Raw genomic sequence first — 22,697 nt, forward strand, 5'->3', positions numbered from 1 at the left:
AATTCTAGGTAAAAACGTTGGTAAAGAGAATTAGGTGCAGACTCAGAAAGCAAGTGGGAAGACTCAGCAAAGATGCTCTTGAGTTTGTTCATGGGAGATGCTGAAATAAGAGGAAGAGGGGAGGAATTAGACACAGAGAGCCTGACATTGTGGCCACTGTAGACCAGCTTTGCTATCAGAAATGAGGTTCTTTCTTTTTCTTTTTTTTTAAAAAATAGTTGGGTATCTATATCTATACATGTATTTAATTTTAGAGAGAAGCAAGGAGAGGAGAGGGGAAGGGGGTGAGAGAGAGAAAAGGTTAAGCAAGCCCTACACTTGGCACAGAACCCGACATGGGGTTCAGTCCCAAGACCCTGGGATCATGACCTGAGCCAAATACAGGAGTCGGACGCTCAGCCCACAGAGCCACACAGGCACCCCTCAGAAATGAGGTTTAACATCCATTCTCTCAGAAGCCTCCCGAAACTAGAAGTAACCACTCCTGGGATGTGTATAGTGTGTCTGTGACTCCACCCTCAGCAGCCACGCAGCTCAGCTGCCTGAGAGGGTAGTATGGTGGGTACAGAATGGAAGTTGCAAAAAGAAGCAAAATCTGGTAGAGATTCAGTGATTCAACTCCCTGTCCACTGTGTATCTGGGCCATATCCAGTGCTTCCCAGCTGTGACTGACAGAAGAATCACCTGCCAAGTATTTGCCAAACTACCTCATTCCACACCCTGCCCCAGACCAAGTAGGCTAGGACCACAGGAGAGGGGCCCAGGCTTTCACATTATTTTAACTTCTCCCTATGAGTCTATGGACCTAGACTCAACCATTCAACTAGACAAGTGGCCCTCAACCTTGGCTTGTATGAGAGTTACCTGGAGCTCTTTAGAAACTACTAACACTCCAGACCTACTCACAGAGACTCCCATTTAACTGGTCTTAGGTATAGCCTGGTCCCTGAGAATTTTAGAAGGGTACCATGTGTTTTTACCATGTGCAACCAAGACTGAGAACCACTTGGCCAGACTTTGTCATCTATAACCAGTTTGCTGAAAATCAGGGCAACTGCTTTTGAAGTTTAAATTCTTTGGTCTGTGTTGAGAGTGCAGAGCAGACTAGGATTAGCCTAAGGGGTCAGGAACCACTGCCAGCCTCCTCTCCCCTCCTGAGAGGGGAGCCCAATGTCCAGAGTGCATATGCACTGCTTTGGTCATTCCGTCTATCTTGACCTTGCTTGGGGATAGCAGACTTCCCAGCCAGATCATTCATCTCTTTGATCATACCTCTCTCTGGTCATTTGGGGTAAATGATTTCACAAAGAGGGTCATGGATGATCTACATATGGGCTAAGATAGATCGTTTTGTCTTAAAGGTCAAGAGGGGAGAAACGGAACTCTATATAAAAATTGCATAACATAGTGGACAGAGACATCACCATGAAACTCCTCCCCTATAATTCTACCCAGATTCCTCTGTTGGCCTCCTACGTGGGCTACACTGGCCGGGTAGCCCTCCCAGGCTATTATCTGGCAGGAATTTCCTATTGCACTTATAATCAGTGTAGCAGGAGGGTTGATCATGCAGGTTGGCTCCTTGGAATTAATGAGTTCCATGAAAAGGAAGTTTTCTGAAATGGATATAGTGGGATTGTTTGCGTGGAATTAAAAGAAAATAAATAACAGTAGAGAACTGATACATCCAAATGGCTACTTTGTCTTTCAAATACTTTTTAATAATTCCTTTTTGGTACTGCCTCAGAGTCCATGGCATATTCCTCAAAATATCACCGTTGGCAATAACTTTATGCTTTGATGTAGATTTGATTTGATAGTCAGCCATCTTCTGAGCCAACTCTGAGTCATACCCTTTGTTCAGAAATTTGCTCAAGAATCATAAAGACACTCTAAAAAATTCAAAATATATAGATTACCCAAAAGAAAGAGAGAGAGGGAGAGACAGAGGAAAAAGAAAAGAAGGAAGAGAATGGAGAAATTGTAGCATTATTTTTAAGAGTGTGTGTATCACAGGGTGCCTGAGTGGCTCAGTCAGTTGAGTGTCTGACTTTGACTCAGGTCATGATCTCACAGTCCTTGAGTTCAAGGCCCATGTGAGGCTTTATGCTGAAAGCTCAGAGCTTGGAGCCCGCTTTGGGTTTTGTGTCTCCCTCTCTCTCTCTCTCTCTGCCCCTCCCTGGCTCACACTCTGTCTGTCTGTCTCTCTCAAAAATAAATAAGCATTAAAAAATTGTTTTAACAACAGTATGTGTACCATGTCCCAAGGAAGAGTGCTGTGAAGCACAATCATCCTATGTTCTAAAATTCTGGTACCATTAAAGGAAAAGGTCTGATGTCTTTATAAACATATTGGTAGGTTGCATCCTTAAAATTTTTCCCTCTTCAGTCAGTCACCATTGTATATCTGTGTTGGTTGCCTCGCATGGTTTTCCTAGTGTCTAGCAGGAGGGACAGTTACATAGGGAAAATGCAGAAGTGGGGTACAGGTGGCAGAGTCTTCTAGGATTATAGGGTCTGAATTGGATAGAACCATCTTACTCTAAGGAGGCCCACCCCATAGATAGGAGAATGTCTATACCACAGAATTTGCCCCTCTGGACGGACCAGGCTGCCACTCATAGTAATGGAACTGTTGTCCTTGTAAGCATACTATAAACAGAAGTCCTTCAAAGGGCTTGTTTGGTCCATACACAGATAAACTTCATATATGCAATCTGAGTTGCCTGTATCTTGTTCCCCCTTGAGGCGGTCTGAGGTGAACAAGTCAAAACAAATATTCAACGCAAATATCTTCATTTTCAGGGATATTAATTTTACTGCTCCTCAAACCTCAGAAATTCGAAGCCAAGTATTTGTGGGGCTCAAAATGTCTGTCTCCAAGCAAAAAGAGCAAAAATCCAGTGACACTAACATTTTTATTCTTTTAAGAGAAGTGATAAATGAACTTGGCTGTGACTTTTGTTATGTGGAAGAAAAACGTAAGAAATACTATTCTCCGAGCATGTTTAATTTTGTTTAGATTTCACTGGTGTGGAAATGGCTAGAGTTTTCAACTGAATGCTAAATTCTAGTGAATTTTCCAGTGGTAGCTCTATTTATATTTCAGAGTGTACCTCTTGCAACAGTAAAACTTTCTTAAGGTGTTTTAAGAAATGCCCAATCAACTAGATACTTTTTAGAAGCATTAAAAAATTTGAAAAAGACCAATCAAACTAAGACCCCAAAAATGCATTTTATCTTGCTTCTTAATGATTCATATGCTACAGAAAAATCTAACAAACAAGAACCAGAAGGCTCTACCCTACCGCTTCTGAGGCATTTAAGATCCCAGCCAATCTCACTGGGGCATTTTTATAATCTGCCTCCCACAGATGCTCTTATTTCTAGAGAAATAAACAGTGTGTCTGAATTAGAACACATTTCATTGCGAAAATGCCACAGTTGGAAACATCTTAAGAGAGTTTTATCATCTTCCCGGATTTACTAAATCAAAGTAAAATAGCGTTTTCCATTTTTATTTTCTTTTAAACACTGCATCATTAAAAATAATTTGGTGAGACAGGATTCATTCCAGTAGAGGAGTTCTCTTAAGTTCTTTGTGTAGCCAGCCTAGTTTGGTGAGGAAATTATTACCCATAACATGACATCATATAACCATTCTCTTCTGAAATGACAGCACTTTCTTTTTCTTTCCTTTAAAAATTTTTTTGATAATTACAATAATAAAGTCTGGAATTTTATGATTTTTTGTAGCTAGGTGCAGTACCCCCTTTTTCCTAATGGACAGTCTGTATTTTCTTTAAATGTAATTTCCATTTAGTGTAGACATTCCAAGCGCAGTTTAAAATGCCCTGGCCTTAGAAACGTATCCTGGCATGATGTTCTGGTAACACTCAATATTCCTAAGTCAGTGCAACAGTGTGTACACACACAGCCCACCCCCATTCTCACATCACCACGATTCCATTGGCGAGGCCCCCGCATGCCTGGTTCATGATCTTTCTAAACTCAAGTCCTAGACGTATCAACACTTTCCCTTGCAACATCCAGTCGAACGCAGCGCCCTCCCTCCCCGCATCTGAATACATCTACCCAGTTGGCAGAGAGCACATTTCTCCCTGAGCGAGCAGTATTGTGAATTTTATCTTCTCTTCCAGAAATCAGTTCGTCTTCGTTGCAGCAGATGAAATTTCTTGTAACACCTCTGCAGGTAACAAACATTGCTACTTCTTGATGCATCCATCCAAGTCTCAATATTCTTTTTTTTTTTTTTCCCTTCACATGCTGCAATTGGTCACTCTAGAAAGTTGAGTTGAAAAAAAATAAGCCAAAAAACCAAAACAAAACAAAATCCATTTATCTTTGGAGTACAACTGAAGCCTTGAGCCTCTGATGTCTAAAAAGACACTAGGCGTTTTGCTAACTTGGATACTTTATTTCCAGTTTTAATAGTACATGATCTAGAAAAGTAAGACTATGTTGAATGAAGCCACAATGCAATCTTATGGTATAAACAGTGCTCTTATGTTGAAATTCTGAAAGGGGAGACTAGGGACACACACCTGTGACTTATATGTTTTTTGACATGTTTTGTCTGGGTTCACACAGATGTGCATATGAATTATATTGATCTGTATTGAATGACTGGTTATACATCCTAGACTCTGAAAGACTGAACCCATAAAGCTAGAGGCATTGGGAAATATAATTATCTCTGTCTCATAAGAAGAGGATCTTCATTCTGTGAATCAAAGATCCTCTGTCTCCTTTCTTTTGAAACCTATTACAAGTAGCAGGATTTAGAGAGACAAAGTCTTCTGCTTTTGAAATCAGGGCATTGGCAAATGGAAACTGCACAGTTGCATGATGTGTCCATCAAAATAATGCCTGTCTTTCTGCTTTGATGTGGTTCAGAACAGTTATGTTTGGATTTTCATTAGCGTGCAATTACTTGATTAAATGTCAAGATAGGTGAGTGCTAACAGATTCTTTTTTTGTTTTATTTTGTTTTGTTTTTGCTTTGCTTTCTTTTAAGCCTAAACTATGACCAAAACAATTAGTAGGAGATCTTAACAATATGTGGCTTCTAGCCAACAAGGGAGGACTGTACACCTCACTAACATGTAGCTGAATATGACATGACCTTCAAAGCCTACATTAAACAGGGTCTTACAAATAGACATTCATCTGCTCCAATCACATTTTGTCAATGGAGCAGTAAACGCAAGCTTGTTTGCTTATGCTTCCCTCCCTACTTACAGTCTTTGGTGAGAAGAAACTAAAGGAAGAACAGATTGCTAGGAACAAGTCCCCACCCCTGTCTGTCGTAAAAGGCAGGGCCTTTTTCAATGATAAGGGTCGGTGTCGATATTTTCATGGTGGAAGGTCTTACCCTGGGAGTTCACGAGGTATGCATGCTCATGTTTTAAAGTGACAGCTTACTCCATTCCTATAAAACCCTGTGGATACGGGCTCCTCTGTTTTCCTTCCTCGACCCATAGCCTCCAACATCTGTTTCTCCCCATGAGCAGTGGTGACATCCCTAACACTTCACTAATACTTAATAGTAGTAGGTGGATACTTGTGTAGCTGGGAGTGGTGGGGAATGTTCCTGGGACGCAAGAGACATTTCACATTTTCACAATTTTGAAAAGAGAGCATGTGTCTGGAAGGGTAACTGACTGGGGGTGGGGAGGGATGTTGGTTTAAACTGCTAATAGACGTCATTTGTGGGGAGGCTGTCTTCCCCAGCCTCCATGTCTCCGGTTAAAATGCATGGATGTTCCGGTGTGTCTTAGGTTAGATTTTGACATCGTAGATCAAACACTGCAAAGTTGCAGCCTAAGAGGTAGATATCGATTTCGTCCCATGCCTTAACAAACCCTGCCTTGTAAGCAAGTGGTCCACACACAATACTCCTGAAAGAGGCCGCAGATAATGAAAGTTTGCCTGGGTTGAGTGAGTGTTTTCACCTAGCTTATCTGATTTAGGATGGTTGCTCAGTAAATTCTTAATGAATTGCTATTGATCAGATTTCAAATTGAGAGAGATATCCCTGTTGCTTTGATGGCCATATTAATAATATGTTGTATGCTTCATAAGGTCCCATTTGAACTCTGAATTCTGAACCAAGCATGAAAAAGGAGACACTCATATCAATCAAATGTCAAATTATCTCCTAGCCAGTCCTCCCTCCTCTAAAGTGAATACGGAAAATCAGAACTGGTCAGTCAACAAAGGTTGTGACTCATGGTTTCAATGAAGGCCCTGAGGGGAGCTCTTCTTCCCTGCCCCCACCGTCGTGCTGGGAGAACCCAGGGCACCCCCATTCTAACCAACAAAGCCTTCCCCCCCCACAGAACAACACTCCATGGGGCAGGTCTCTTGAATCCTGGTATCTACTGGATTTCAGCTTTTGACAAAAAGCCAATGTCTCTCTTAAATGAAGAAAGAAATCAACAAAATATTAAAACCTTGGTTTTGAGGGCCTGATGGATTTTGTAACTGAAATGCTTATAAAGATGTGTTATTCTTGCACACCTGCCTCTCAGGGTAGAGCTGGCCAGTTTTGTCGCTGTCTCGGGGTAAGGATGGTAAGGTGAAAATCACCAGACAGTAGATCGGCAGCACTGAAGGGCATTTCTTTCTCTTCCCAAAGGAAAAGTGACCATTTTTACTTGAGTCATTTGGAGAGGATGCCAAAATGTTGGTCCTGCCTCAGCTAGTCACGTAGAAGAAACTTTTCTCATTAGCTTGTGTGGTTTGTGAGGCCGTATTTACAAATACATTTATTGTCTTATTCAGTGTCTCCAGCAATGGTATTCATTGTTTTGGTTGGGTTGCTCCTGGAAGACAAGTACTCGTGTGGGTGGCACTGGCCTTTGACAACAGCACTGCGCACTCAGCATACAATGCCTCCACCTTGGACGCTCAGGTAGCTAGATTCTCATTCTGTAGCATCAAGGCCCTTACAGCATCAGATCCTGTAGGAGATGAAAAAAGGGACAAAATGATTTTCCCTTCTTAGACTCAAGGTCTGCCTGCCGCTGTGATTCATTGGAGCTTTCCCGGGACCAGCTAGTGCTTTGGGAGACGTAGACTATGGGTCTTGGACAAGAATGGAGGTTCAAAAAGCAAGTTACTTATTTTGCTGAGCAGCTGGAAATTCATTTCAGTTAATTAATATGCACTGAGTCATCATTGTATACCAGCAAGTGTTCTTAGCCCTCAGGACATAGCATTAAATACACCAGGAGAAGCCCTTTCTTCAAAGAGCCTCCTTGCCTCCTTTCTAGCAGAATCTACACCTCCAACATGTAGACAGATAGGCATGGAATATTCTTGCATGTAAGTTATACAGCAGCTCTAATGAATCAAAGAGCAGAGGGGTGGACGGACAGTAGGATGAAATGTTACTTTAGGTTCAGTGATCAGAGAAGGCCTCTCTGAGAGGGTGACGTTTGAATAGGGACCCGAATCCAGTGAGGGTGTAAGCCAGGTTCGTAATTGTGTAACTGTAAGCATTTCAGGCTGAATGAGCAGCAAGTGCCAATGCCATGTGGTTGAGGCATGACTGAGGTGGCTGAGCTCAGCAAGATGTGCAGTGTGGCCACAGCATATGAGGACAAGTAAGAGCTTTGGAGAAAAATCAGGAAGACAGCCAGGGCTCAGGAGAATTAGGCTCCAAATTAGAACCTGAAGAATACAAAACCATTCAAGATTTAAGTGCGGTAGGAAGGCATTGGAGGGTCACCTGTAATCTGCCTTATTGTTTTAATGGTTAGACTGCATTGTGAAGAACAGATTACAAAATGGCAAGAGGAGAGAGGGCTCTAGTTGGGGGTCTCTTATGGCAGTCCAGGGAGAGGTGACAGTGGCTTAGGTTAGGACCATGGTGGTGGAAGAGCCAAAAAGTGGTTGTCTTTGGGCTGCATTTTGACAGGAGAACAAAGACAGAGGTCAGCAGTTGAGAAGCAGACAAGATTCAGTCTGCGTTAAATGTCCACACGCCCTCTTGCTTCAAGGGTGAGTCAGGTATTTCCATAAGGTGCTAAGAAGGCTTTTTGTCACCATGATGATGAGTGAGCTCTCCATCCCTGTACTGTGGCTCACATGGACTTTGCTGAATTATCCAGGCTGTAGTGATCTTCACTCCCTGCGGTTTGTTGAGCAAATTCTGTGTGCTAGGAAGCATGATACATTATATGGAGACATATATACCTACATGTGCATGTATGTGCATGTGTAGACCTGAACAGATGATTACACCAGCTCAGTGAGGTAAATGACACCGCCATCCTTATTTTGGAGGTTAAAAAAGGGGAAAAAAATGCTCAGGCCCAGAGAACTTTGGTAACTTGCCACAAATCACAGCGGAGTCGCTCTGCTGATGAAGTTCTTTCCACTAGACCACACTGCATGTTTCTTGTATTTTAACCTTGGAACGTTGACGTGTGCCTCCAGATGGGATTCTCCTGCTTTCTTCAGCTGTGATGTCTTGCTCATGAAAAACTAGTATTTGTGAGTTAGGGAACATAGTTGTTAACATGTTGAGGAGGCTCAAAGGAACTTGATGGCTCTATAAATGGCTGTTTCACTGGGTGTTTATTCGACTTGGTCCATCCCATTCATGAGCAGGTGTGTGTTGAAGACTCTGATGTACTGGGGACTGGTCTAGGTGCAGGGACAGAGTGAAGGGGGCAGCGGCCTTGTTGGGGAACATTCTGTGTATTCCCGGAGACAGGGTTACACAAGCAGTGTCTGCTCTAGGACGCTTCTCCGCAGATCTTTCTTTTGCTGAAAATCAGTGGCTAAAAATCAACTAATAGGATGATCCATTCCCTGAAAACTACCAGAAACTCTGAACTAGTTGTTTTGGATGCCAGGCCCTGGCTCCCAGCTGCCCCCTGCCCAGGGGAGTTTGTGTGAGTGCGTGTGTGTTATGGGGTGCAGGTGGAGGCTGGGTCTCCATCTGGCAGCAACCCTTGCCTCCTCCACTAGGCCAGGTACCACCTTGGAGGCATGGAAATCCAACCTGGGGACACACCCCCAGTTCTTTGTGAGTACTGGACACTAGGTAAGCATGGAAGTCTGCAAAAAAGCCTTGGCCAAATGAATTCATCTTCCAACACCATTAAAACCATCCTCTGTGAACAGACTGCTATATACTTTATTAAGGAATTACTAGCAGCAAGTTCATGGGCACATAGGGTGTCGTCATCCTTCTATCCCTGCCCAACTTGTGCACTCACGTGCACACACAGGCTCTCACACACACACTTGCACATCCATGAAGCTTCACATAATATTTAGAAGAAGTTTCCAAATTGGCCATTCCCCTAATTAATCCTTCAGCAAACTTTATCTAATTGTCTTTCTTACATTTTGGTTATTTGATTATTCAGCAAAGTCGTCATGCAGCAAATTGATTTGTAGTTAATTGGTCTGTTTCCAATAAAATGTGATGTGTATTATAATAGGGGGGTGCAGGGTGCTCAGGGAACATATAAACAAAGGAACTTAGTAAAAATAATTATAACATTTATTGAGAGCTTGCTGTGCACTAGGCATAGTTCAAAGCTTGTTATAGGCAACAACAATAGCCTATAAAAATAAAATGTCTCTATCAGTTTACTTATAAAAATTAAAGATATCCAGATAGCTCTGAATTGGCCTGATAAGGGAGTTGCATTATCACTGCAAAATCTGAATTAAAAAAAAAGCAGTTATCAAACGCCAGAGTGCATGAAAATCACCTGAAGACCTTATTACAAATGCAGAATCCCTTTTCTCTCCCCGTACCCCTGCCCCAGAGATTCTGATTTATAGGTCTGGAGAGGGAGCCTGAAAATCTGCATTCTTACAAGTTGTGCCAGGTACTGCTAATAGAGGAGCCCTCAGATCACCCTGTAGGAAACACAGAGCTGATCAATCAGGAACCTTTTCCCTCTTAATGGTAAGGAAAACTTAGGATAGGTTTTCCTAGAGGTGTGTTTTGCAGTACGGTGGCCAATAACCACAGCCCTTGAAATGTGGCAGGTCCAAGTTGAGATGAGCTATAAGTATAAAGTACATACTAGATTTGGAAACCTTAGTACAAAAATTATATAAAATATTCATTAATAATCTAAGTTGATTATACACTGATAATAATAGATTACATTAAAATTTTTAAAAATGAGCTGCACCTGTTTCTTTTTACTTTTTTAATGTGGCTACTATAAAACTTAAAGTGGCTCATCTTTGGCTCATTATATTTTTATTGGACAGTACTATTCCACAGCTATATTTTCATTCATTTTGCTCAAATGAATATTGAAAGGGTTTGTGCGCCCCAGGAACTGATCCCTTATAGGTGAGGGATACTCACCTGGAATTAAAATATTGTGACAGATAATCGGTATATTGGCAGTGCATCCTGACTTTGTTTCCATTTTACCTCCAAGTGAGAGTCTAGTGTGTGTGCATGTGCACACTAGTTTTTCTTGCCCTGCTAGTTAACCTTTTAGAATCTCTGATCTGCTTACAGAGGTTGTGGGGACTCCAGATGCTTACTTCAAGAGAAGTTCTGACACATGTACTCCCTGGACTTCAGTGTTGTGACCCCACCTGGTAGAGAGAGAAAGCAAAAGCTGTAATCCCATCTTGCTAGCGTCAATAACTGACACCCATTTCGTTGCTGCCTAACTGGTAACCCTCATCTCAACCTCAGTACTGCCTTATACAGTCAGTAAGGACCATACTCTCCATTCCCAGTTGGAGAAAGTGGCCCAGGGAGGAGATAAATTTTCAGAGATTACTTTGTGTGGTTCCCCAAGTAGGTTAAGACCTAGCTGGGGCACCATGTTGATTTCAAAGCATGATGGGAAACTCTTAGTGACTTTGGTAGAGCAATTGCCAGGACACAAAGGAAGTTAAACAGCCTTTTTAAGGGAAGGGTGGCCTTGAGCTTGGCATTAAAGAGAGTGTGGCTATAGGTCTTTTGCTGGAGGAGGAATTCCAGAGTGGAGGAACCACGGCCAAGAGGAGGACTTCCTGTATATTCTCAACTCCCAGGCAGTGGCTACTACTCTGCTCTGATGAATCCAGAATTAAGGTTCCTATCTCAGACCTCTTCTTTTGGGATTCAGAATTGGAGGAGGTTTTTGAATTGAATGGACAGGTTACAGAAAGGGTGATACCATCTGATTTTCCATGAGTGGAATGGTCTGTTTCTCATAGATGTTATATGTGTTGGATTTATGTGCGTACTTATGTATACACAGTTCAGATGTGTGACAGTTTGGATGAGCAAACACTATGGCTTGCCATTTAGAATATAATGAGCCCAGAAGATGCTTTCCCAGTGGTTCTGAGCAAAGAAAGAAAACATGAGGCTGAAAACTGTAGTAAGTGATTGGTGAAGGTGATCATTTCAAATCCAGACTAAGAAAGTGAGGAGCAATAGAATTCAGAAATGTCAGAGTCAAGTTGAGAGAAGTCCGTGTTGTTCACCTGGAGAACTTCTTCCATTTCTACTCACGTCCTTTTTTGGAAGTTGTACTACATTTGAAGTGGTTTTACAGATATTTTGAGTTATGAGACTGATTAAGTTCCTCTCTCATGTATCTTGAAAAGTTTTTAGATTAAACCTTGGTCACCCTCCATGGTCTATAAATGTGTAAGTTATGGCCTAGGCTAAAGCTAAGGGAAGCTCTAGTAGTCAAAGAGGAGTGTTTCCTTAGCAACTATGTTCACTGAGGCCACCTGAACCACTGAGACCTCCGTGGACTCTCCATGAACATCCCCTGCGAACCCATCTCTCTTAAATTCTTTCCCATTGCATGCAAGTGTTTCCCATCCCAAGACCATCAAGATTTTCCCCCTATTGTGGCAATCCAGGATGTGGGGCGTGAGGTCCTGTGACCTCTTATTTCTTCCTGTGGAGATGAAACATGATGATTAGCACCAGTTTTTACATGTCTCTTTGCAGTAGACAGAGATGAATTGTCCTTGCTATGAATGACCCTGGGAGATTTGCCCCAAGTCTTGGCTGTGATTACTGATTAGATCCTAGTATCTTCTCAAACCAAGGCACATTATGGTAGCCCAGACTGCACAGCCCGTAAGTTGTAGGGGTCTATGATTTGAGAAAGGAGAGCTTACACCCTGAGCCTTCTTAGTTGTCCGGTAGATGTTTATCTGCATGAAAGTAAGAGCCCATTTATCTGCAAAATATCTCAAATGAGGAACTGGAAGGGCCTTCTGTGGCCCTCTTACTCTGGGTTGCATGTCTTCATCTTTTGAAATGAGGAATTTTGTCTCCATCCTTAAGCGAACAGAAACCCCACAAGCCAAGGGTATCTTTCAGATCTTGCAATCCAAAATCATTAAGGGATTTGTCAGTCTTTCACCTCTTTAAGTAGGATCATGGGATCTTACTGTATTCTGTTGCATTTTTATTTAGTGATGAGTATGGGATGGGTGAGTTGGAAAGTACAAATGCCTGTAAGACTCTGTTTTTGAAAATGGATTGATTTGCAGTTGGATCAGGGGAAGAGCCGGCTGGAACAGAGCTGAGGGATTCCGAAACCCACATGCCCTCCCCCAGTCCTTTCCTTCCCCTTCCTGACTGATACCGGCTGTGGCTCCTTTCACCACTGAGAATTGCCAAGAGCAGAGCATTTCCTCACATTCAAACAACTCCTGTTCTGAAACAAGTATCCCAGATGCTTTCTCTCTGGATGGGGAGAAAGCAACAGTGAAAAACAAAGGGTTTTCTTTAAAAAAAAAAAAAAAAAAAGCATTTGGTTTTCTTTTGGAAGAGCTCAAGAAAGCAGAGTGAGGAAGCAGGATGAACATCGGGGTGGGACAGGGATCACATCTTCTTGTGCAGGTTAACTTCTTTCTTCTCACCTGTTGTCTCAGATGCCCAGACCTCAGGTGACCCTGCACAGTGAAGTGCAAGGGAACACCCCTTAGCTGAACACTGCTCTCCAAATGGCCTGTTAGAACCGCAGGGTTATGGTGTAGTGCTCCCTTTGTATACTGTGTGGTACATGTGTGACTTGCATGGAATTCATTTTCCCAAATGTCTTTCAGACTATATCTTGGATATATAATTAGGAGAGCACCTTAGCCCTTAACGACTATGCAGAGACCCCAGGGGTCAGAATGCATACTCTTTTGAAAACATACTTTGCAACACTGCTTTGTGTAGTGGGAACACGATCCTCTGCACCTTCTTGCTGCAGTTGGGCTGTCTAGGAGAGCTACATGCCACTGTGAACTCCATCTTTGGGGTGAGAGCTTTTCACTCACCTTTCTGCTCCCCAGGGATTCTCCCAGCTATCTCTGGGACAAAAAGTATGTGAAAGTGGTGCTTCAGGAAGAATAAAGGTCCCAGGGGTATAAAGGCTCTCAACTGAGATAGTAAAATACAGGCAGTGAAATTAGTGTCCTTACTATGTCCCTATAAGAAAATCACTTCACTCTTAGAATCCTGGTGTGGATACCAACACAGCTCTATTTTATTTCATTAGCATCCAGCTTGTTTCATCGAGATTCAGATGTTAATAATAAGTAATATTTGCATCTCTCAGTAAAACTGACAAAGCACTTCAACAAAGGTTCGAGTTCCCCATTCAATGGGCAGCATTGTTATTCATTTTCCTTCAACACAACATTATGCTCAAATGCAGCAATTTTAACTACCTCTGTAACTCATAAATTAGGTAGTGCTTAACTCTAAAAGTATCTGTAGGTTAGTTGCTAGAGCTGCTTGTGATCATATTAGAATAGAATCCTTCCATCTGTAGAAAGCTTTAAAATGTACCTGGTTTCTTTTCATGCACTTTATCTATGAAGTAGGCAGTGTTCAGACCCAACAATACCGTTTTATGAACAGGAAGATGAGGCTCAGAGAGAACGAGTTGCTTAGTCTTTGAGTAAGGACATTGCAGAGGCAGAACTTGACCTTGGATCTTCTTGCCTCATGCCTTTTTGCTCTCCCCAGCACCATTGACGACTTCCTGCTTTTCACTTGTTGCAAAGATCAAAAAAATGTGGGTTCATGATGGCATGGCTACAAGCTGTGGTGAAGTCTTATTTCATTGTTTGGTTGGATTTTTCCTAAATGGCAACTTGGCATTTAGTGTTCTGTGAACTCTCAGCGGTGATGTGAAATTACACACTGGGTATCTTCAGAGTCCCCAGAAACTTTTCTTCTGAGTGTCTTGAAGGTTTTGAATGTCTCTGGGATCAGCTGGCCTAGAATCTTCAGAAAGCCTATCTGGAGGGATTCTTTGCTGCTGACACAATCCTAATGATGGGTGCAAGTGTCTTCCAAGACTTACTTCTCTCCTGTTTACACCTCCCTCTTGCTGCCTTCACTCATGCAGTGGCATCGGCTTGGCCCTTGTTCAGCTGCACCATGGCCAGTTCTTTGGCAGATGCTGAAGGTAAAAAGGCAGAGAAATAGACCTGACGTAACTTCCATGGGGCTGACGTTCCTGGGGGGTGGGGAAGGCAAATAATCAGAGAGATAAGGAAACAAAATTTGGAGACTTGCGATGTTACATGAAAGGTGGGCAAGTGCAAAGGCTGTAAGAAGAGAATGCATTTGCATGTGTTCATGGAGTAGTGATGAGGCCAATGTGCCTGGAGCACAGTGAGCAAGGGGTGGATCGGATAAGATGAGATTAAAATAAGATAGGATTTAAAGAGGAGCAGAGGTAATTCATGCAAGTTTGGGTTTTATTCTGGGATCAATGGAAAACCATTGAAGGGTTCTAAGTAGTGAAGTGATATGTTTAGATTTATATTTAACTAGACGGATGATGGATGGATAGAATATGATAGACAGAAGATAGAGTTGTTAGCTATAGATATAAGTGGCTTGTGGTTTGAAGAGGCAATAGTAGAGCCAAAGAGACAAGATTGCTGTGGATCTTCTGGATCCACAAGGCTGTTGTGGATTTGGTTCTGATGAAACACCGGTGGGTTAGGTTAGGGTGGTAGTGTGAAGGGAGCAAAGTGGACACATTTGTGGAATATGTCCAAAGTGGAAGATTTCATCTGTAATTTCTGATGGACAGAATGTGGAGACATGCAGAGCATTATGACCTGATAGCACCATTGTCTACTTTGGCCAGGGATGGGTGTCATAGAGGGCGATGATTTGTGCAGGTCTGTCATAACATGGCGGTCATAAGACATTTTCCCATCACTCCCACTGCGGTCCCTGGGAATTGCCATTTTTCCTTTGGGCTGTGCTTAGCCAGCTCTGAGGACGTTAGGTCGCTGACGTGCCTGGCATTTCTGCCGCAAGAGTAGTAGCTCAAGTCCACGTCTTCCCTAATAACCTTGTGTCTAAATTGTAGTGTCACACAAGGGTGTGTTTAGAAATTAGCATTTGAAAAGAAGCCTCCTTGCTTTCAGTTTGAGCTGACATGGTCCCTTTTCCTCTGTGGAAATGAAATTTATTAATCATAATAAAACCATCGGATTCTGAAGGTAGAGGTCACCCTGAGGAGAAAAGGAGCCTGCTCATTTACGAGGAATAGTTCAGTGCTGCTGTATTTTTCTTCTGCCTTGGAAGAGAATACTGCCAAATTGTTACCTTGGGTTTTCCACAAAGGTTGAAGCTCTGCCCGGTGTTATAGGCAAAAAAAATGTATCGTTGAAGTATGTAGAGGGCAGGGGTGGAAGCATTCTTCTCGTTGAATACATTCAGACTACCTATATGTTATCTCCCCAAAAGAGGAAATTTTTGCTACAGTAAAACTATTCCCCAAATCGAAGAAAAAAAATAATTTCTCTAAATGGGCATTTTCACACTCATTTTGAAGAAATACCACCGAAGTGATGCTTTGGCATCACTAAATTCTCAAGGATTTTCAGTTTATCTTTGCATTTTATGTCCTGTTCATACAACCAGCTTTCCTGGGTGAAAGTGCATTAAAACAATCCCATTAGCAGTTTCTTTTTTCTCTAGACCAGTGACAGACTATCTTCTCACAAAATGAAAATCCGCGCCAGTCGTATATTTTGTCCTTTTACGCCTGTTCACATCTACTTCTGCTTATGTGGGCAGAGGCCCACCTGTCATGAGGGACCTCCAGGAATATGATTTCTTCAAAAAAGTCATGCTTCTGGTTTTAACACACCTTGCATCTTGGACTTATATCAGTACTTCCTCCCAGAGAGACGGAGCATTGCTGACCAAAGGTCATGTGATTGAGCCGAATCAATCAAGGGTATTCCAAAGAGTGAAAGGCAGAGAGGAGGTTGACTGTCAGTTTCCCTGAGAGAATTACCTCAGAAAAGAAACATCCATTCATGTCACCACTTTGGAGGATTAGGAGACCACTGTGTTGAAGCAAAAAGCCTCATCTGAGCTCACTGCCCTTTGACACAGGCAAGGAGTGTTTAGGAGTAAGACATTTCCGATGAGAACTTGGTATAATCAATTTTTTTTCCATTTGGGGTCTAACTCAGACCCTAAGCGTTAAAGGTCCTTCACCCAAGCTTCTCCCCACTGACCCAGGCTCCTCCCCACCGACCCAGGCTCCACCATGTGAGCAAACAAGTGGGGCCCATCCAGTACATTCTTATCCACCAGCTGTGAGAAAGATGATTGGAAGGAAAATGGGGAAGAGATTGGAAAGGAAAGGAGTAACAATAATTTGTTCAAGTTCACCTTCAGCTCCTTTCTTCTTCTGGAATTCCTATGATAGGGATGTTGTTCCATTTGACTGAATCACTTAGTTCTCGAATTCTCCCCCTTGTGATCCTGGATTTTTAAAATCTTTTTCTATAGTTTTAGCTTCTAATTTGCCTATTCTCCCCTCTGCTTCTTCCTTCTGTGCTGTGGCCACCTCCGTTTTATTTTGCACCTCATTCATAGCATTTTTTAATTCATCCTATTTTTTAAGATCCTTGATCTCTGCAGCACTGGAGTCTCTTCTGCCTTCTACACTTTTTTCAAGCCAAGAGATTAATTTTATGACTATTATTTTAAATTCTTATTCTGTTGCTTATATCTGTTTTGATCAATTCTTAAGCTGTCACTTCTTCCTGGAATTTCTTTTGCGGAGAATTCTTCTGTTTCGTCATTTTGGCTAGTTTTCTGTCCCTTAGGAGTCTTAAAAGCTTGTTATATGCTCTGCACCTGCGAGCACTGCTATATTAAAGGGGTCATACGCTGTCCGTGGCCCGGTCATTCAGGAGGTGTGTTTTGGAGAATGTTATGTGCTCTCTGTTGTTGTGACTTTGGTTATTTTATTTCCCTACTCGTAGTTATGTTTTCGGGCCTCCACCAGATGTGCTTTTGGTTTGTTCCTTGAAGTAGCCTATGAGGAACTGGCCCATGCAGTTATGAAGATTGAGAAGTCACATGATCTCCCATCTGTAAGTTGAACATCTAGGAAAGCTAGTGGTATAATTCAGTCTGAATCTGGGTTTGAGAACCAAGACATGATGATTTAAATCTCAGCCTGAGAGCCAGAGATGAGAGGAGTTGTTCCAGAAGGGAATAACAACAAATGCAAATGAGACTTGAAGAGATGAGAGGTGAGCTTAAGGTTGATAATCCAGATGTTTGTTTATTCCTGCCTTGTTCCTTCATTGCCTAAAGGAAAGGCCAAGAGTCACAAGCTGTTGATAAGTGACGTAGATCCCGTTTAGTGGCTGGTACGTGCCTCCTACAGCTGTGGGGAGTGTTGGTTGCTAGTGGTACATGGCTGCTCCCTCCTTCAGAGAACTACCCATTGTCAAAGAGTCATTTTATCTCTGCAGCTTTCCTCCTCTCCTTAAGGACGCCCACAGCTGGTGCTTAACTTACAAAACCAACACACTCACCTCCACGTGGAATCCAGCCTGGGGTGCAGCTCGCATGACCAGGTGGAAGCTCGTCTCCAGCTCAGACCACATCCTTGCTTCTCTTTTTCCCTTATGCTCCAGCCTGCTCACCTCTCTGTCCTCCTCTTGAAAGCTCTCCTCCACAGAGCACGTGCACAACATCTCCGTCTCCGACTCTGCTTCCAGGGACCCTAACCCAGCTCAACCTGCACCTCCACTTTCATCATTAGCGAAAGGCCAATGTTCAAACTGTCTCAAAGAAGACAGCTAGCAGGTCATTCAAGTAAGGGTTCTTGACACCATGGAAAGAGCATGTGAGTTGCCATGAGAGATTAACGGATCAGCTCTGACTCTGTTTGGCTCTGTGACTCTGAGCCAGTAACCTACACTCTCCGAACCTTAATTTCTGACTTGTTGCTGTGTTCAGTTCCAGACACTCAGTAGGCATCCTTCTCTTCATTTTTATTCCAAAGCCTATACTGGAAGGCATGGAAGTAGAGGAAGAAGGGTGGGAGAAAGGTATAGAAAAACTCAAAGATGAGATCTCATCATCGAGAAATATTGTTTGAAATGTGTCCCTTCTCAGAACCTGACCATAGACTGATGAGGTAGAAGTTCTGGGGTTATAGTATCAAAATCAAATCAGAGTAATTCTTGAATGGGGGGTGGGGGGAAGGTCCCACACACCCTTCAAGGATCTTCCTATTCGGTACATCTGTTATTTTCTCTTCTGAGACATTGGACCCTAACTGCACAGACCAGGCCACGTTACCCTTTGTGATCCACGTTGTCTCACCTGATTGGGAGCAGCTGTGTTAGGAGAGAAGCCAGTCTCTCTCGAGAATTACGTGTCCTCTGTGGGTGCTGGGCTTCTTAAAACCACTCTTCCAAGTTGTTTCTTCTGCCTGCGAGAGGAAAGTGTCTATTATCCCACATGAGGTTAAATGGACAGAAGAATGTGTTGGGCACAGACAGACTTCTCTCATGCCATGTGGCAGATGGGACTGTGTTGCTTACCTCTGAGGATGAATAGGGCCCCTCCGCACTATCTTGGTATTTTTGTATTTTATGGTTGTTATCGTGACTCTGTGAGTGCATATTATGGATTAATCTTCACCTGTGTTTTCCTTTCAGTTACGGACGAGTTTATGCTGCCGACCCCTACCACCACACACTTGCTCCAGCCCCCACCTACAGCGTTGGTGCCATGGTGAGTACCAATCCCTCCTCTTCCTCACTTCTTCCTGCCTCCCTTCCCTTCCCCCAGCTGGGACCTTAGTACGGGTTGACGGTTGCCGTACTCTCACTTTCCCTTAATTGAATTTGTCTCTTGTGCTAACAGCAGCTAAAATGCCACATTAATCCTCCCGGTAAACTTGATAAATGTCTTAATTTCTTGGCAATGTAGTGCATGTAAGTTATTATATTTCTAATTTTGCAAGTCTCACCTAGCAGAGCACTTACCTTAATGGAATAATTAGTCATTTTGATAATTAAATCCATCACTAACAGAATGCAGTGTCAATGCAGAACTTTTTTTTTTCTTTTTTTTTCCCTCCCTTGCTGCTCATTCACATAGCCCCAAGGTTCCAGCCCCAGCACAGACTTCAGAGGAGCTAAGCTGCACACTTCCAGACCTCTGCTGTCAGGCAGCTGAGAATCTGACTGCCTCTCCTCCCCTATTACAATTCATGTTTAAAGTCATAGTCGCCCAGGAAAGAAAATAGAGAGAGGGGCACACTTTGTGTGTGTGCCTAGTACATAAGGAATTAGAAGGAATCAGCTGGGTTTGGGAGTTGTCTTTTGTTTTGGGGGGGGGGATCTGGTTTNGAGGTGGGGGGGGGGTGAATTTGCCTGTACTTGTTCAAACTTCTATGCACTAAAACTCTTGAGTACAGTAAGACGTGCCCATCACGTGAGAGCGTATGCAATCATTACAAAGCTTTTGGCATGCAGTTTTCTGCTTGGGATCAAGAATATCAGTCCTTATCCTAAAAATAAATCCCCATAGGCATTCATTTGAATCGCCAATACTTTTAGAAAAAGAAAATAGCTAAGTGCCACCTCATAGCCATCTAAAGCCATGGCCAGGCAAGCCACTGGAGCTTGGTCATAGAAATTCAGCCATGATTTGGAAACATATTATTTTGTACAAGCTCAATTACATCAAGCAATTCATCTGTAAACTCCCCTCTCAAGAGCAAATTCCATCCAGGTTGTTGAGCCAAGTCAAGTAAGCAGCTGATTTAAATTTTCATCCTGATTTTGCATTCAGCAACTCTGCCTCCCACACCCAGCCCGCTTGAGGAATGTGTTGGAAAGGAGAGTTGAATTACTGTATCCAATCAGCCGTCTATATTCAGCCTCTTGAGTGTAGACTGAGCTTTTCCCGACGGAATGTCATAGTAATGAATCGAACAAGCAAACAGAGCAAGACGGGGCAAATCCTTGCATTGCCCAGCCTGTGGCAGAGTCCTTTTTGCTCGCGGGGCTGGCCGACAGCATTTGGTGTTGTAGGGACTTTCTTTACAAGGAGCTGTCGGGGGAGGTCAGGATTGGCCAGGAATGACCTGGGATGGGTAGAGGGTGCCTCCATTTTGGTTGTTTTTGAGTGTCTATTTTTCACATTAGTCTTTTTTGATGACGCACGTGTTGCAAAAGGAAAATGTAAAAAACACACCCCTCAAATTGCTTTGTTTCAGAATGCTTTTGCACCCCTGACTGATGCCAAGACTAGGAGCCATGCTGATGATGTGGGTCTCGTTCTTTCTTCATTGCAGGCTAGTATATACCGAGGGGGATACAACCGCTTTGCTCCATACTAAATGACAAAACCATTAAAACCTTCCAGTGTGGGGAGAAAGGAAGCTTTCCGAGGCCTGGGTATTGCAATACATGCAGTAGTGCATCATTTTAGCAGCCCTAAAGATTAAAAAAAAAAAAACTGGGAAAAAATTACATTTTTTATCTTATACCTCAGATATTTTGTTCTGTGTATTTTAATATTGTGGGTCTTTAATTTCTGAAGGTTCCGTAGTTTGGTTGCTGGCTGTAGGAGTTTTTCTGTGGTTGGAATAGAGAGATGCTAGCTATGAATAAAACCTGGTTTAGGGCCATATCCAGAGTGCTATCTCATGTAAATGAATTATATATGCTGAATATCAAGCTACTGGGGTTATCAGCTGTTTGGGAAGAGTGTAAGTGACTACAGTAGTCATTTTTTTTTTCCTGCATCTGCATTATTTTCTTTTATGAACGGGGAAGGGTGGGAGGATCTTAGGGGATCGGGACTGGGGATCGGGCTAAACGGAAAAAAAAAAAATAGTTAACCGATGAATCTAAACGACCCACTGCACCAACGATCATATATCAGCGGTTCTAAGTTGCTCATTGAGTTCAAGCCAAAGGTTCTGTTGTTAAGGGGGTGCTTCTGAAAGTACTTTTTGCATCCAAGTTGAATGAAGCTGTACAAACCCACCCTTTAAACCATTCCACCCAGCAGTTTTCAGCTTCTTAACCAGCCGCTAGTTACTTAGGCAAAAACTGCTAGTTAGGACATCAACGAGCATTCTTTTTATATTTCTTCCAGTATAATAAATTATTGATATCATTGCTGACTTTTATATTATGGGAGGGAAAAAAATAACATTAATAAAAAGGTGATAAAAAGCACTGTTTCTATTTTTTTCTTTTTTTCCAAAAAAGAAAGTAATAAAAACTTAAATCCTTTGTACCAGTTAAAAAAAAATGTATAAAATTTACATCTGTGCAGTGGAGTTGTTAAGTTCTAGAAACAGTCTATGACGCTTTAGTTTTAGCCTAGTAAACAACTGTTAGAGACAGATGTATAATTTTTATGGAATTACATGATAATCATATTCGGATTTATAGAAGCATTTTACAAGTATTGCAATCATTGAGTAGAGATAATCATGGTATTTTCATCAGCTTGGTACTTTTTGAATCATGACCGTGTCGTGTGAGCAACCTGCAATTTTTCAGTCCGTGAGACCCTGCCCTCCTCCTCCTCTGCCTGGGCCCCAACGAGCATCTCCACCCAGTCTCTTTAGTTCCGTCTCCGAGGCCCAGGACCCTTGTCAGAAGGAAGCAAAAACGAAAAACAAAAAAGTACGGCCACCCTCTTCATCCCCGAAGAACAAAGCCCCCCACCTCTGAAGCAGGGCCAGAGTGACACAGCCGAAAAATTGCAGTTTGTCTGTACTTCTGTTTGAACTCTTTCCATGTTGTCCTGTTTACAAAAGTTAACCTAAGTTGGGGTATCTGTCACGGGTCTTCCTGTTTTTTGTATTTAAATAATAAAACCAGCAGCAGGCTGCCTCCGTAGTTTGCTGCCATAGTTCACCTTCACGTGCACAGTGCCGGCCCCGTACAGGCGTGCACTTCAGTAAGTTATGAACTCACCCCTGTGAACCTGCCAGCCCGCTATAACAACTCCGCTTTCAGACAAAACCAAACAAAACCTTAAAAAAAAAAAAAAAAAAGAAAAGAAAAAAAGAAAAAAGTAAAAAAAAAAAAAAGTGTTTGTGATCCAGCTTTCTCTCGTCATCCTACGTGCATGCAGTAAGATTGGTTGGGTATTAAACCATCAATAAAGTTTCACAAGATTTGAAAACAAAGTTTCTGTAGCTTCGATATCTAAGACAGAGTCTCGTTATCTTGCAAAGAGAGAAGGGGGGGAACCGCTTAGCAGCCAGAAGCATTAGCAGCCTGAGTCGGGTGGGCGAGGGAGGGGACATTTCTTCTTCCCTCCCCCGGAGAGCGGTGCTAGGACAGTGGGTGCCTGGTGGCTGTTGTGCAAGGAAACGATTTATCACAATGCTACGGCGTCCTGCCCC

The 22,697-nt window shown here is 42.6% G+C and overlaps 1 protein-coding gene across 1 annotated transcript in view; it reads left to right on the plus strand.

Moving 5' to 3' along the window:
• The window catches only part of RBFOX1 (RNA binding fox-1 homolog 1), a 1,463,629-nt gene extending 1,442,457 nt beyond the window's left edge, over positions 1–21,172 (plus strand). The window contains exons 16-17 of the mRNA XM_077773235.1: positions 18,976–19,051; positions 20,544–21,172. Coding sequence (XP_077629361.1) covers positions 18,976–19,051; positions 20,544–20,666 — 199 coding nt within the window. The 3' untranslated portion in view covers positions 20,667–21,172. The remainder of the gene's footprint in view (positions 1–18,975; positions 19,052–20,543) is intronic.
• The last annotated feature ends 1,525 nt before the right edge of the window (positions 21,173–22,697 follow it).

The sequence above is a fragment of the Crocuta crocuta genome, unplaced genomic scaffold, assembly GCF_008692635.1.
Source record: "Crocuta crocuta isolate KB4526 unplaced genomic scaffold, BGI_CrCroc_1.0 scaffold16, whole genome shotgun sequence".
NCBI lineage: Eukaryota > Metazoa > Chordata > Mammalia > Carnivora > Hyaenidae > Crocuta > Crocuta crocuta.